This window comes from Aethalodelphis obliquidens, unplaced genomic scaffold (assembly GCF_003676395.1).
Source record: "Aethalodelphis obliquidens isolate GAN/ISIS:26980383/991018 unplaced genomic scaffold, ASM367639v1 scaffold8, whole genome shotgun sequence".
Taxonomy (NCBI): domain Eukaryota; kingdom Metazoa; phylum Chordata; class Mammalia; order Artiodactyla; family Delphinidae; genus Aethalodelphis; species Aethalodelphis obliquidens.
Window position 1 is genome coordinate 49016626 of NW_020837952.1, and position 16133 is coordinate 49032758.

At 37.9% G+C, this 16133-nt stretch overlaps 1 protein-coding gene across 3 annotated transcripts in view; it reads left to right on the forward strand.

Moving 5' to 3' along the window:
• Nucleotides 1-16133, forward strand: part of POLR3B (RNA polymerase III subunit B) — a 115929-nt gene that overhangs the window by 31500 nt on the left and 68296 nt on the right. For all 3 annotated transcript variants that reach the window (XM_027107434.1, XM_027107435.1, XM_027107436.1), the window contains exons 11-12: nucleotides 3022-3141; nucleotides 8236-8370. In XM_027107434.1, the coding sequence (XP_026963235.1) occupies nucleotides 3022-3141; nucleotides 8236-8370 (255 nt within the window). The remainder of the gene's footprint in view (nucleotides 1-3021; nucleotides 3142-8235; nucleotides 8371-16133) is intronic.

Here is a 16133-nt window from a genome sequence, read left to right on the forward strand (position 1 = left end):
ACTCTCAACCACTGAGCCACCAGGGAAGCCCTAGAAGACCAAAATTTAATGAAGAAAGCTCAGTTTAGGGAAAACTGAAGTGCCTGTCTATTCGTGGTTCCCACCAACTGCTGACTTGCCTCAGTCAGTTACTTAGTTACTACTTACTGCTAGGTTACCCGCAGCTTGTGTTTTAAAGGTCTTAAGTTTATCTTACACTCTAAATGACCTTTTTTTTTAACCAGGGAAGATTCCTAGATTTGATGTCCAGTCTTAACAGAGGAGTTCCATTTAGTTCTAGGCACTATTTTAGTTGTTAGGAATCGAGGAAGAAGATGACATGTCATCTAGTAAGAGAGCCATGCAGGTAAATAGACAATTAAAATATAGTGTGATCTGAACATGAATGGAAGTACTCAATTCTTTATACATAAGAAATTAAAATAGCACAGAGAAAGGAGTGTGGTTAGGAAAGGCTTCAAAGAGGAAGTGATACCCGATCTAGGTTTTGCAGCATGGAGAAGAAATTTCCCAGGCAGGTAACTGGGGACAGGAATTCCAGGATAAAGAATCATCCCTTTCTTCTAACTGAAAACCAGTTTAAAAAAAAAATGCATTCATTGCCTTTACAAAATAATAAGAACCACATTATCCTCTTCTTTTCAAACTTTTTTTGGTGGAAAATTTCAACATATACAAAGTATACGGAATAGTATTATGAACCCCATGTGCCTATCACCCAGCTTCAACAATTAAAAACACTTTGCCCTTCTTGTTTCATCTAGATCTCTACCTCCTCCTCACCTATTACTTGATTAGTTTTTAATATTTCATTTTTTAGGTAAAATGTATATACACTGATAAGTACAAATCTTAATTGTATAATTTTTATAAGATACAGAATATTTCCATTACCCCAGAAAGTTCCCTCGTGCCCTCCTAGTTAGTTTTCACTTCTGTTATCTTCTTCCCCCACTGATCTTATTTCTTCACTGTAGATTAGTTTTGCCTGTTCTAGAATTTTATATATGGAATTATGCAGTGTAAACTTCTTGGTGTCCAGCTTTTTTTGTTGAGCGTATTGTCTTAGATTCAGCCAAGTTGTTCCTCTTTATGTCATCTATCCATGTGGTCTGTTCCTTTTTATTGTTTTTTTTGTTTTCTGTGTGGTTTATTTTTTTTTTTGTCTTTTTTTTTTTTAATTTGGCCACACTGCGCAGCTTGCAGGTTCTTAGTTCCCCAACTAGGGATTGAACCTGCACCCCTGCAGTGAAAGCACAGAGTCCTAACCGCTGGACCACCAGGGAATTCCCATGTTCCTTTTTATTGCTGAGTAGTGTTCCATTGTATGAATATTACCACAGTTTGTTATCTTTTCCTGTTGATGGACGTTTGGTTTGTTTCACTCTTTTCCTGTTATGAATAAAACTGCCGTAAACGTTTGTGTACAAGTCTCTGCCTGAACAGTTTGGCATTTCTCTTGGATAAATACCTAGGCGTAGAATTGCTGGATCAAAAAGCAGTTGTGTATGTAACTTTTATAAAGTTGGAACTGCCAGATCTTTTTCCAAAGTGATGGTACCGTTTTGCAGTCCCCCCAGCTGTGTCTGAGAGTTCTGATTGCTTCACATCCTCACCAACGTTCAGTGTTGTCAGTCTTTTTAACTTTAGCTATTCTAGTGGGTGTTTGGTGGTATCTCATTGTGGTTTTAATCATGCATTTTCCAGATGACTAAGGATGTTGAACACTTTTTCATGTGCTTATTGACTTCCTGTGTGAGGTGTCTGTCCAAATCTTTCGCTCGTTTTCCTTATTGAGTTGCCTTTTTATTATTGAATTTCAGAGTCCTCTTTAAAAAATATAAATATAAAATTAAAATTAAAAAAATATATACATATATCCTGGATAAAAATCCCTTGTCAGGTTTATGTATTGCAGGCATTTTCTCCCAGCCCATTACTTCCCTATTCATTATCTTAACTGTGATGAACAGTTTTTAATTTTGATAAAATCTGATTATCAATAGGGTGTTTTTATTTGTTTTTTTTAATGGTTATTGATTTCCATTTAAAGAAATCTTTGCCTACCCCAAGAGCAGTAACATATTCTCCTGTGTTTTATTCTGGAAGCATTATCGTTTTACTTTTTATGTTTATGTCTAAAATCCATCTTAAACTAATTTTCTATTTGGTGTGAAATAAGGGTCAAGGTTAATTTTTTACTTTATGGGTATTTAGTTGTTTTGACATCATTTATTGAAAAGACTTTCCTTCGCCCATTGAATTGCTTTGGCACTTTTGTCAAAAATCAATTGACTATAAAAGTTGGTTTATTTCCGTTTGTCCTTAACCTCACATCACACTGTCTTGATTACTATAGCTTTATAGTTGAAATCTGACTTTTTCAGGATTGTTTCGGCTGTTCTTTTTCATTTCCATATATATTTTGGAATCAATCAATTTTTGTTTTTTAAAAAGCCTGCCAGGAGTATAATTAGCAATTATGATATATCTCTTGGTCAGTTTGGAGAGAATTTTAATAGTAAGCCATCTTAACACTATTATATGTTCCAGTCCATGAAAATGGCATAACCCTCAATTTATTTAGGTTTTGTTTTCTTTCAGCAGTGCTTTGTTAATTTCAGGATAGAGGTCATACATGGTGTAATTCCTTCTTGAGGGGAAAAACTACTACTCCAAAGCATTAACTATAGACTGTGGTGCTCTCTGGGAGGAAGATTGACGGCTGATACATCTATTTCCTCTGTATTTTCTAAATTTCCTACAATGATCATGTATCAATTTTATAGTAAGAAAACAAATTATAAAATAAAAAGGGAACCAGTATATTAAATAGCATGTAAATGCTTCTTTGTCATTGGTTTATGACAAATGTTGATTTTTGACTAGGACCAATCCAGCTTTCTCTATAACCAGGATCCTTGTCTGTTTTGCTTAATAGTGTCATGTATGGGTAGTTTAACAAATTCTCTCTGATGATGTCATTCAAACATTATTATAAATATATTCTGTCTTTTCCAGGCTTTAAAATATATAGGGAACAAAGTAAGAAGGCAAAGGATGTGGGGAGGTGGACCAAAGAAAACCAAAATAGAAGAAGCAAGAGAGCTCCTGGCTTCTACCATTCTGACCCATGTACCAGTGAGTAACCCCTTTGCAACTGAATAATGATCATTGTGGGGTCCGTGCATTTCTGTTAAAGAATTTTGAATGCAAGTTTACATTAATTAAAGTATAGCTCCTTAAGAAAAGAGAGAATCCTAAAGAGGACTCTCCAGTGGACTGCGCTGGAAATAGTCTTCCATTATCAATAGTTTATTTGTACTTAGAGAATGTTAGCTGTATTGTATCATCATCATGTTTACTCTCTCTTGGTTCTTCTTTCAATCCAAAATTACAGTTTTTTTATATTCATGTATATAGTAGCACTGCTACTAGATTTCTCCTTTTGAAGGACAGGGATGGTGTCTTAGATATTTTTAAATAACTTAAAACGAGCTTACAGTGCCTTGCCCATATGGATACTTTTTTTTAAATTGTAAAATATACATAACATAAAATTTACCTATTTTTTAAAAAATTTTTTTATTTATGTATTTATTTTTGGCTGTGTTGGGTCTTTGTTTCTGCGTGCAGGCTTCCTCTAGTTGTGGCGAGCGGGGGCTACTCTTCGTTGTGGTGCACGGGCTTACTCATTGTCGTGGCTTCTCTTGTTGCGGAGCACGAGCTCTAGGTGCATGGGCTTCAGTAGTTGTGGCACATGGGCTCAGTAGTTGTGGCACATGGGCTCAGTAGTTGTGGCTCATGGGCTCTAGAGCGCAGGCTCAGTAGTTATGGCACACGGGCTGGGATCTTCCTGGACCAGGGCTCAAACTCGTGTCCTCTGCATTACGAGGTGGATTCTTAACCACTGCGCCACCTGGGAAGTCCCCAAAATTTACCATTTTTATATGTACATTTCTGAGGCATTAGGTACATTCTCAATGTTATGTTACCATCACTACCATAGATACTTATTAAAATATTGGATGGGCTTATCTGCTAGACCTTGAATTTTAGAGTTCACATTGTCCAGCCTCCTTCACTTACAGTGAAGATGCCCAGGTCTGGCAAAGCTAGATGATTTACCTTGTCATCCAGCTGGTTAGTTGTCAGAGAGAGAGAGAGCTAGAATCCCATCTTCTGACCCTTAATATTTATTTTTTTAAATTAAACAGAGATCAGCCATGTTGGCAAGAGTCGTTCTTCCCCCACTCCCATTTAATATATATGCTACTCTTTCTAAGTTATAAAATTATTTGTTAGTCAGACTATCTTGTTAACCAAACAGTCTGGTTTTTGATGAATTAGCATGTGTATTATGCACTATGATCTAATTCAGGGATTGCAGACACTACATTCAGGGGCTGATTAAAAATAAATGAAAGTTGAAGGAACTGCAGAAGTGAACAGTGACCACCTAAACTGAATCTTAATGATTGTTTTCTTATTTTGAAACACCTTCTTAGCCAAATAATATGGGTCTCTGATTCTGCCCTTTGGCTGCCACTCATTTATGTTTATCCTTGATCTAATTCAAAGAATTAGAAAACTCTTAATGTTAAAGCTGTGTCTGAACTGAATTTTAGGTGATTAGAAAAACAGTTTATGGGCTTCCCTGGTGGCGCAGTGGTTGAGAGTCTGCCTGCCAATGCAGGGGACACGGGTTCGTGCCCCGGTCCGGGAAGATCCCACATGCCGCGGAGTGGCTGTGCCCGTGAGCCATGGCCGCTGAGCCTGCGCATCCAGAGCCTGTGTTCTGCAACGGGAGAGGCCACAACAGTGAGAGGCCCGCGTACTGCAAAAAAAAAAAAACGCAAAAATGAGTAGTGGAAATAACAAGGGCTTCAGAGCCAGAGAGACAAGGGTTCAAACTGGGTTTCTTAACTTCCTAGCTGATTTACTTTGGGCAAATCTTAACTTTTCTAAGCTTCAGTTTTCTCATCTGAACAATGAAACTAATACCATTGTGCCAATTCAGTGATAGGGTGCACATAAAGCTCCATGGTTTGCTGGCTCCCAGACATGGCCGTCACGTCTCCATTGGGGCCTCACTTAGCTTTGTACAACAGCTGAGGAGACCTTTTGGTTAAAGAAGCCTTAGCTGATAGAATGCTGGCTATACCAAAATTTATTTATGTAAATTGATAAAGCTGAACATTGGTACTTGTGTGTGGTTGCAGTGGGCCTAAGCTACCGTTTCTATAGTTTTGTTAGGGCTTCCCTGGTGGCACAGTGGTTAAGAATCCACCTCGTAACACGGGACATGGGTTCGAGCCCTGGTCTGGGAAAATCCCACATGCCATGGAGCAACTAAGCCCGTGAGCCACAACTACTGAGCCCGCGTGCTACAACTACTGAAGCCTGTGTGCCTAGAGCCTATGCTCCGCAACAAGAGAAGCCACCGCAATGAGAAGCCTGTGCACCGCAATGAAGAGTAGCCCCTGCTCGCTGCAACTAGAGAAAGCCCCTGCGCAGCAACGAAGACCCAACGCAGCCAAAAATAAATAAATAAAATAAATACATTTTTTAAAAAAAGAAGTTTTGTTATATATGATCCAGTGAGGAGTAAAGTCAGGATAGATAAACCAAGAAAAGACCTTCATTTTCCAGAATGGTTTAGGACGGTATTTACCTAAGAATACTGTTAGAGGTGATTTTAGATTATATAAGGACATTTTTCTTTAAATAATTATGTACTTATTAGAAAAAATACAACTAGCACATTAAATCCATTTCTGTGATATTTAGGATTTTATGGTATTATTGTATAGATGAAGCTTACTTAAAAATGAGTTGTTTAAAGTTGACCAAAAATATTAAATAATTAGGACTTTAAGTGTTACAGAGATATGACAATAATCATGATGGTGGTACTTGAATGACTAAAATGTAGAAAGCACTGGTTCAGATGTATCTTCATAGAGGGGGAGAGATAGGCAGGATGCTCAGCAGTCCCTACACTTGTACTTGAGGCTTTGGCTCCGAAGCCCAGCCTCTCAGTTCCTTGGAAGTGAGAGTTTTTCAAACTACGTAGTAGAGTCAGCATCACCTGGGAACTTGCCAGAAGTTCTTGGACTCTACCATAGACATACTGAGTCAGACACTCTGGGAGTGGGGCCCAGCAATCTGTTCTAACAGGCCCTGCAGTAATTATGATGCACACTAAAATTTGAAACCACTGCTCTAAGGGTTTCCCCAAGATGCCTAAGACCTCTTTTTTCCTCCAAGATAATATTAAAAGGACTCCAGAGTTTTGGCGATAACAATTCTGTTTCAGTGTTCCAAGCTCATTTGGTAGGTCTTTTTTCTCTCCCTCTTTCAGATAGTTCACAAAGGGATAACGGAACTATTATTGGCATTCTACCAAAAAGTGATGTCAGCTACTAGATTAAAGGATTCCCACTCTCCATATCAGTAGGAAAAATGGGCTCAGTATTAACTTATTTTTTCAATTTAGACCTAAGGTTTACTTTTCAGCATATAGTAGTTTAAAAAGGGGGGAACGGCAAAATGAGTTAATGTTCAAGTGCCTTTTAAAGTGCAGTGGGGCATCTGCTGTAAATATCCATATTTATTTCTACTTATAAATGTCTTGAGAGAGTCTCCCACTATTTATGCAAAATAAACACGTGATTCGGACTTTGTTAAAAGTTGAAAATTTGGTTAATGAAAATTTGCTTCATTTTTTTCATTAACAAGGAAAGTAAATACAACTAGAAGAGTTACATGTTCAATGTAACTCACCACATTAAAATCAGAAAAAAGAAATAAATTAGATGTATCTGAATGGAGGACCATACAGTTTGTAAATACCAACTGCAAATGTAAATTACTTATAGCTACTCAAAGACTGGGTTCTTCTGCTCAGTGTTGTGGTAGTTGGTGTTAGGGTTATAGGGTTTTTTTGTTTGTTTATTTGTTTGTTTGAGGATGGACCAGAGACTTTTCTTTTTGAAGATCTAGATTTATTCCAACCTTTCTTATTGATGTAATTGTTTTGTGAGTACAAGATGACACAATAGCTTTTAGGGCTGCTTTTTCTCTTACCAGATTCCAAAATTAACACATTTCTCTTAACACATTCTAAAGTTCTCAGTAACAGAAAGGGGATAAATTGACCTAATGAAGACGTGAAACTTCCTTTGAAGGAGAATGAACTTTTGGAAACATATACAGAATTTCTAACATCCTGTATCATTTAGTGTAATTCCTTAGCAGCAACAGAAGAATGTGTGAAGGAGACTGGTTGCTGTTCTTTAATCTGTCAGTGATAAACTTAATAGGATATCATTGGGATCTTACTCAATGATTAAGGAAAGTAAAACAGAAATTTTATAATATGAATTTTCTATAGTCAAGCCTATAAAATGTTCCTTAGAATTGGCAGAAGCTTAGTCCATACTCTCAGAACTCATCGTTTAGGTTGTAGAGAAAGAATTTACCTAGTTACCTAAGGTTTTTGTCTCCCCAAACAAACCAGTGCAATGATTTAACCAGTTCTGATTTAACTTACTGATTGGGCCAGATTTGTTTATGTAGATTTCAGTTGTAGAGTTATTTATTGCTGCATAACAAACATTTCCAAAATTTAATGGCTTGAGATAACAGTTTTTTGCTCTCTCTCATGGTTCTCTGGTTTGACTGGGCTCGGTGGTGGGGAAGGAGGTTCTCAGTTTGGGTCTCATGAAGTTGCAGACAGACAGCAGCTGAGGATGGAGTCATCCAAAGGCTCGACTGGGGTGGACATCCAAGATGCGTCTTCACTCATATCTCTGGCTCCTCATTGCTTTTCCAAGTGGCCCTTTTCTCCCCAACAAAATTTCCTAGACTTCTCACATGGTACTTCAGGACTTTAAGAAAAAGGAAGTGGAAACTTCTAGTTTACAGGCCAACCCAGAGTGGGTGATGGACTCCACCTCTTAATGAAGGAATGGCATAAAACATATAGGGAGGGAAGGAGTTGATGGTGGTCATCTTTGAAGAAAAGTTACCATAGGTATTGAGTACAAAGATGAAAAGTCATCATCTCAGCTCTCAGGAAGTTTATAGACTAGTTGAATTTCTTTGAATGGGGAGAATCAAAACAGTTCATTATTTTCTTATTTAAATATGATAACATTGACTGTTTTCTTGAGGCACCTTAAATTTTAATGTGCATTGTCTCAGAAATTTTCTGTGATTTCTGAATTACAGGTTAAAGAATTCAATTTCCGAGCCAAATGTATCTATACCGCAGTGATGGTGCGAAGAGTAATTCTGGCCCAAGGAGATAATAAAGTTGACGACAGAGATTATTATGGTAACAAGCGATTGGAGTTGGCAGGACAGGTGATTTAATTATTTTATGTCAGGAATCTTATTTTATTTTCCTCAATAAAAATTAATTTAGTGTTCATTTTAGATAGGAGGAAGAGATGGTTGAATGGAATATAGGTTTTGTATATTTGGAGTATAAACATTCACACATGACTTACTATCTCTGACTTAACAATTGCTATGAAAACTCTTAGTTCTTTAAATATGTTAATAGTGTTACCTATATTATATCTTTTTTTGAGATGTTTACCCTCATTCTGTTTAATGTAGGACATGATGTATGGCTTTAAGTAATATCATTTATTCAGTTAACAAATATTTATTAAACTCCTATCGTGTGCCAGGCATAGTTCTAGAAACTGGTATACAGGGAAAATAAGACAGACAAAGGTCCCTTTTCTCTTAGTCCATATAGTCTAGTGAGAAAGATAGACAATAAATAAGTAAACAATCCCCTAACTTTTTTGGTGATGTAGTAGAAGTAGGTTAATGAGGGCATCTTTTATCTCATTTTCAGTCTTAGCCTGATAAATTTTATCTTGTTTTGAGAGTATGTATCCCCTTCAACTGGGTAACAGGTGTCTAAAACTTTGAAACTTCATGTTTCAGCATTTAAATCAGAACCTTTAAATCAAACAGCTAGAATATAGACCTGGCTGCTTTTGATATTTTCTCTCTTTTATTTATTTAGTTGGTTGGTTGGCCGGTTGCACTGGGTCTCAGTTGTGGTGGGTCTTAGTTGCGGCGGGCAGGCTCCTTAGTTGTGGCTCCAGGGCTCTTTAGTTGCAGTTTGCCAGCTCCTTAGTTGCAGCACGTGGGCTCCTTGTTTGCAGCAGGTGGGCTCCTTACTTGTGGCATGCAAACTCTTAGTTGCAGCATGCGTGTGGGATCTAGTTCCTTGACCAGGGATTGAACCCAGGCCCTCTGCACTGGGAGTGCAGAGTCTTATCCACTGTGCCACCAGGGAAGTCCCTATCTTTGGTTTTAAAAAAGTGCCTTGGTGTGGTGGTCTCTGTTAATATCCTACTTAGGGCTCACTAAGTTCTTAAGTCTGTAAATTTATATCTAATCAAATTTGAGACATTTTTAGTCTTTATTTCTTTAAATATCTTTTTTGTACTATTCTCTCGTCTCCTTCTGACTCACTATATTGTTAGGCCCTTTGGTATTACGGCTCTGTTGATTTTTTTTTCAATTTTACTCTCTTTTTCAGATTGGATAATTTCTACTGATCTATTTTCAGGTTCCCTTACTTTTTCTTATGTTGTCTCTAATATGCTATTACACTCATCCAGTTAATTTCTTAGATTAGATATTGTATTTTTCAGTTGTAGAAATTTCATTTGGGTATATTTTCTCTACTGAGATTTCTTGTTTGTTCATTCATCACAACCATATTTTCATTTACACCCTTGAACTTTAACAGCTGTTTTAGAATTCTGGTCTAATTCCAACATATCAATCATCTCCAGGTCAATTTCTTGATTAAATTTTCTCTTGAGTATGGGTCATGTTCTCCTTTTTCTTCATGTGTGTAACAATCTTGGATTGTATCCTGATGGACATTGTGGATGATGAATGGTAGAGACTCGGGATTCTCTTTTATTCCTCTGAAGAATGTTTGTTTTTTGTTTGTTTTAAGGCATTTAACTTGGCTGTAAACCTCTGAATCCTGTCTCCTTGCAGCAGACAGCTGAAACATTCTGTATAGTTCTTTCAACCATAGCTGGACTGTAAGATGTTCCTTCCCCCATTCTTGTGGTTATTTGTCTTACCAATTTAAGCAAGTATTTTTAATTTTTAAAGAACAATGTTATGATTAAAAAATAATGTAACCGTAAACATTATAAAAGCAGCAGATATTAAAATAAAACTAATAATACACAGTAAAAATGTTTTTAAAACATTTAACATTTAACAAAAAACATTTAACATAACATATTAGCACAGTAAAAAGACTTTAAAACAATTACAAGGAAGTTTACAGTGAAAATGAGTCTTTCTCCCACTCTGACCCCCCCCCACCCTTTCACCTGACCCAGTTCTCAGTTCCTCCCTCCAGTAATGGTTACTTTTCCCTTCATCTCCTCTATCCTTCCAGAGACACCCTATGCATATACAAATATCTTTATTAACTGGCTTTTTAAAGTTTTACTGTTGGAAGCTCATGGCTGTGGACATTCAGGCCTGTGTGAATTTATGCTAAGTTTTCTGGCCTCCTTTGGGGTCCTTTGTCAAGGGCAAGTTTGGAGTCAGGCTTTGCAGTTTTAGAAGAAATCACATAAAGGAACATTTTGTCCTCATTAGTATGAAACGTATATTCAAAGCATTATGTCTGCTTACTTAGTGGGGATTTAATCATTAAATGTGTGTGTTGCCACAGAATTTGACATATGCCTGCTTTTGTGCTTTTTAGTTACGAAAATTTTCATGTATACAGGACTATATATAACACGTATGTGTGTTTGTGTATTAAGACTCAATAAAGCAGATATTCACATGTCCCAACTCAAGAGTGAACACAGCATTAGTATGTTTGAATCTTTTTATGTGCTTTCTGTGATTCTCACCTGCCCCTCCTATCTGTCTGTTCTGGAGGCTCTGGCCAGGTGCCTGCCTATTTACCTGGTGCAAAGCCATCCCAACACATTCCTGAGCATTTACTGTGAGATTCAGTGAAGCACAGGTCCATTTCCCGGGAGCATCCCTCAGCAGGCCTGAGCTTCAGGTGTGAGTTTCAAGATTTTTAAAGCATGAAGTCTTACTCAGAATCCCAATATTGAAACAGATAAAAGTTGAGCCTCTCTGGTTGAGGTGGGGTATAAGGGCTTGTTTCTCTGCCTGTTTGCCCTTCCCCTGAAACTCTTCTGTGAAGTTCATAAACACAGTCTTACTGCTCTACAGAACCAGGTGTAGACTCTTTTTTCTTTGGCCCCGAGGCATGTGGGATCTTAGCTCCCCAACCAGTGATCGATCCCGCACCCCCTGCACTGGAAGGTGAAGTCTTAACCACTGGACCGCCAGGGAAGTCCCCAGGTGTAGACTGTTTAGCAGGCTTGTCAGGGTCCTTGATGATCTTGCCCCTGTGCACCTTTCCAGCCTCATCTCATGCTAAGGTGAGCCACTCCTTTCCAAACAGTGTGATGCTCTTTCATCCTTTGAGTTATGTCTTCTGCCTAAGTTGCCCCTCCCTTATCTCCCCTTCTCCTTCCCCATCATGAGGGGCTCCTACGCATTCATCATTCTTTGAAACCACCTGTGAACCCCAGGAGTAGTTAGTAGCTCGGTTGTTTAGGTCTTTATTTGCATGCTGAATTGCTGTACAATTCTCTACCTGCTCGCTTCTTTCCCCCTTTAGACTGTAAACTCATTGAGGGCAGGAACCACTTACATTCATATTCATCTCTCTGTCCCCAGATAAAGTACTAGACACTGGAGATACAATAGTGAATGAGACTTGATAGGGCACCTGCTCTCAACAGTGTACATTTTGGTAGAGGAGAAAAACAAGGAACAAGTAAACAGTAAATAAATGTGATATTAGATGGTCATAAGTGTTTAAGGCAAACCAAAAACAGACTAATTAATATTAGAGCTAGAGTTGGGATGTTGGTTGGGGGAAGGGGTGTTAACTTTATTCTGGATGGTCAGGAAAGACCTCTTTGAAAAAGCCATATATTTTAAGCCGAGCCCTCAGACATTCCAGCTGAGACTTGAGTGAGGAGAAGCCAGTCTCACACAACCTCAGGAACTACATTCCATCAAGAGACCCGCACAAGCAACATACATCCCCAGGCAGCGCCTGTATTGGAGGAACTGGAAAAGGAGCATTGTGGCTGGAGTGTGAGGTTTAGGGGTGGTGAAAGAGGACATTGTAGAACTAGCATCATAGGCCATGGGAAGAGTTTTGGATTTAATTTCGCATGCAGTGGAAAACCACGAGAGAGTCATAATCGGGGAAGTGACACCATCTGATTTTCAGTTTAAGAGATCTGATTTGGAGATGAACAGACCAGGAATGGACCAGTTAGGAGACTACACAGTATTCCAGATGACAGTGATGGTGCCTGGAATGATAACAGCAGATATTAATTACCACATCTAAAATGTAAAAAACTAGAATTGAAAAATTAGAGCAGTTTTAGGTTTGAGAAAAAATTAATGCCCGGAATACTTGGGAAGTTCTGTCTGGTTAGTGGCTAATGCCAACAGGTGGGTTTTTGGCCACCTTCAGATTGACCACTGTTCAGGGGATTGTGCGAATCCCCACCACCACCAATCCCAATTTTTACAGTTTTTTATTTGGAAAAGAAATCATGCTGTTAAATGAGTCCTTTAAAAAAAAAATGTGGGGTGTTTGGAGGACTAAGGAGTGGAGTTGAGAGGGGAGAGGAGAGACTATCCTGTTGCTTAAAAAATTAGAATTAAAAAGAGGGTTCCCATGTGCAAGAAAACATCACTTTATAAACAATGTAAAGACATAAAAGACATTGTGTTGGCAAAACTGTGTAAAAACAATATCTGCTAATTTCACACCCCGTGGGATGAGGGAGTATAAATGTGCTTCAGCTTTAGATAACAGAGCTGTATCCACTGGCCAAGCCGGTTCACAGAGCTTTCCCTTAGTCTCACTGCCACCAGAGGGCTGGCCGGCCAGCCGCCAATAGAGGTGTTAGCAAAACCTACCGATTTCAGGCTTAATCTTTTCACCTACCTTTTCTTTTTCAGTAATGTGTTCATTATTTGCTGAGCATTACTCTATTCTTCATCTGCAAATTTTTTTGTTTCTAATGCAGCTTGCTTTGTATGGGTGAGATATGGAACGGCACCAAAATCCGGCACCCTGGAAAGCCAGGGATTTCCACCCTGTGACAAAAGAATGCCGTCTTGACTTCAGAGATTGCCTAATCCCAGCTGTTCTGATAATGTAATTAAGGCTGCCTAATGTCTTTAATTTTGCAACCAGCTTGTGTGAAAAGGAGAATTTGGCACTCTGAAGGCTTAAACACTAAATAGCAATCTCAAGACGCCTAATTAGAATTCTCTGACATTAAGCTAATTGGTGAAACTGTATTTCAGCAGCTTAACTTCTTTATTAATTTTTTTAGCATTTTCATTGAAAATCAATTGATGAGCTGTCAGCATTTTTTCTTAAATATAATTTGCTCTTTAGTGCTCCTGTCTTAGGCAGGCTGAAAGGCCTCATGCTAGCAATGAAAGGTATTGAATATTATCACCAGCATTCCATCCCTTTTAATCATTTTACTCTTGACCTAAATAATGTGGCTTATTGTGTGACTTGGCCTTGTAGCTTCTCACTGCTCTGTGAACTGGAGAACGTTATTTCTCTTACGTTGAAATTTTAAGGGTGGAGAAATTTATTTATGAGGCATTAGTTTTGTTGAGTGTGCTCTTACATTTTACTTGTTTAGTACCGGGGCATTTCCTTGTGCTTGAATCAGGGGGCTACAACAAATTCAGCTAGGATCCAAAAAAACTTTTTCATAATTTGAGACGCAAAAGTCTAAGTGTAAGGAACTAATTAAAATAGAGCTGAGCTTTTGTGGCTTAGGTTAAGGGCATTTGCTTCTGTTCAGGATGCTTATTCAAGTTCCTTTTGCCAGTTTACACAGGAAGTTGCTGAAATGGGCTTCTCCATCCCTCTCCTCCCCTGCACCTGCTTCCATTCCCATATTCTTTCTTCCATGAAGGAAACTGCTGGGTCTGAGTAGAAGATAGGATTAAGCTCTCAGAGGAGGAAGTTTTCTTTTTAGAACACTTCTGACGTGGTAAATCAAGTTCAGGATCCTGGCTTTCCCATCTGCAAAGTTGATTTTAGTAGAAAAGTGGAAGGACTTGTCTACCGTAAGGGAGAAGAGTGTAAAGTAACGTTCCATTTAGGAAATGCTTTCTTCAGCAGTGGCTGGAGGAGACTCATTGGTTTTAATGTCTTCATTTTGAGTCAGAAAACTACCAGTGGGTTATAAGCATTCAAGAATAGTGTGAAATTTGGAAAATCTTTAGCTTACACGATTTCACTGAACTTCAGAATTCCTGTCTAACTGTATAATGGGTGCATATATAATGTCCCCCAATATTACATTACTGTTTGGTTAGGTAGCTTAGATTACAAATATATCCTACTTTTTTCTTCCTCTATAAAGGAAAAAAAAACTAATATAATTAATTTTTCGGGGAATTTAAATCATTGTAATAATATATTTGATTATTGAAGAAGTATGCCTGCTATTTATTTGTCATAAGCCACTTATTTAGTTTTGAGAACTGTATATAAATGGTGTTCTGGTTATATCTGTTTCTGCATTGCATGGCTTAAGACAATCACCGTTTTGTTGTATCTCACAATTTTATGGGTCAGGAATTCAGGCAGGATTTGGCTGTGTGATTCTTCTGTTTCACATGGGGCTCGGTTGGTAGTTGTTCTGCCGGAGGTGGTGGGGTGTCTGGAAGGCTGGGCTCAGCTCGGTCTTGACCATTCCAGTGCTGTGGCATCAGAGTGGCTCAGGACTCCAAGTGAGTTTCACATGCACAAGAGAATCTGTGTGGCCTTAATGACCTGGTCTTAAAAGTCACAGCTTCACTTACTTTACTTTATTGAAAAAAGACTTTATTGAAAATTGCAGTCACAACCCACACCTGATTTGGGGCAGTAGGGGACATGGGCCACACCTTTCAATGTGTAGTTCACGGGTCAGCCAGAGAGTTGGGCAAAGTTTATATACATAATCTTGGGGTTTTCTCCCAAGATTAAGTTGGTAGTGGATTTGAGGGTGTTGATTTTATTTGTGGTTCTCTCCTTTCTGTGAATTTCCTCTCACTTTCCAGCTACTGTGGTGGCTCAGATCTTTTCCCTCTGGTCCTTCAATCCAGTAAAACTGTGGGTCTCTCCGAGTTTTAGCTTCCAGTGTAGCTTGGACCCTTTTTGTTAATGTGTCCTACTCTTAGTTGAAAAGCCTTAAAAACGGAAGTGCACTTTTGATAAGTGTCAACTTTCCTTCAGTTTCTGCCTGCTTTTACTCTCCAGTGCCTTCAAATAGTTTCAATATTTTGTCCAGCGTTTATAATTTTTATGAGCAGATGAATCCATCTGATAGGAGCTACTCTATCAATTCTGGAGACAGAACCATCCTAGTCTATTTTTATGACTTCCTATTCCATCCCATTGATTTGTTTTCCATGGTTACTATGGTTTAATATAATTTATTATATAATTTTTAACATAAAAAGTATAAATAAAAATGTCACAGATATGTAAGCTATGAAGGGGACAAATAAAATCAACACCCTCAAATCCACTACCAACTTAAGTAATTCTTAATAATTGACCGTTAATTACCATTTCATTTACTTATATATTTCTTCCTTACTCTGTCTTCTCTTTTCCCCACTATCCTGAATTTGAGTACTTATTATTTTCTTTTTTATTGCATCATTTATTTAAAATTTTTAAAATAGTTTATTACAATATAAGTTTCACTTTTTTTTATTGAAGTATAGTTGATTTACAATGTTGTGTTTCAGGTGTACAGCAGAGTGATTCAGTTATATATATGTTTGTGTGTTTGTATGTATGTAGATTTATATTCTTTTTCAGATTCTTTTCCATTATAGGTTATTACAAGATACTGAATATAGTTCCTTGTGCTATACAGTAGGTCCTTGTTGTTTATCTGTTTTATATAGTGTAGTGTTTATCTGTTAATCCTACGCTCCTAATTTATCCTCTCTCCCCTACCCTTTTCCTTTTTGGTAAC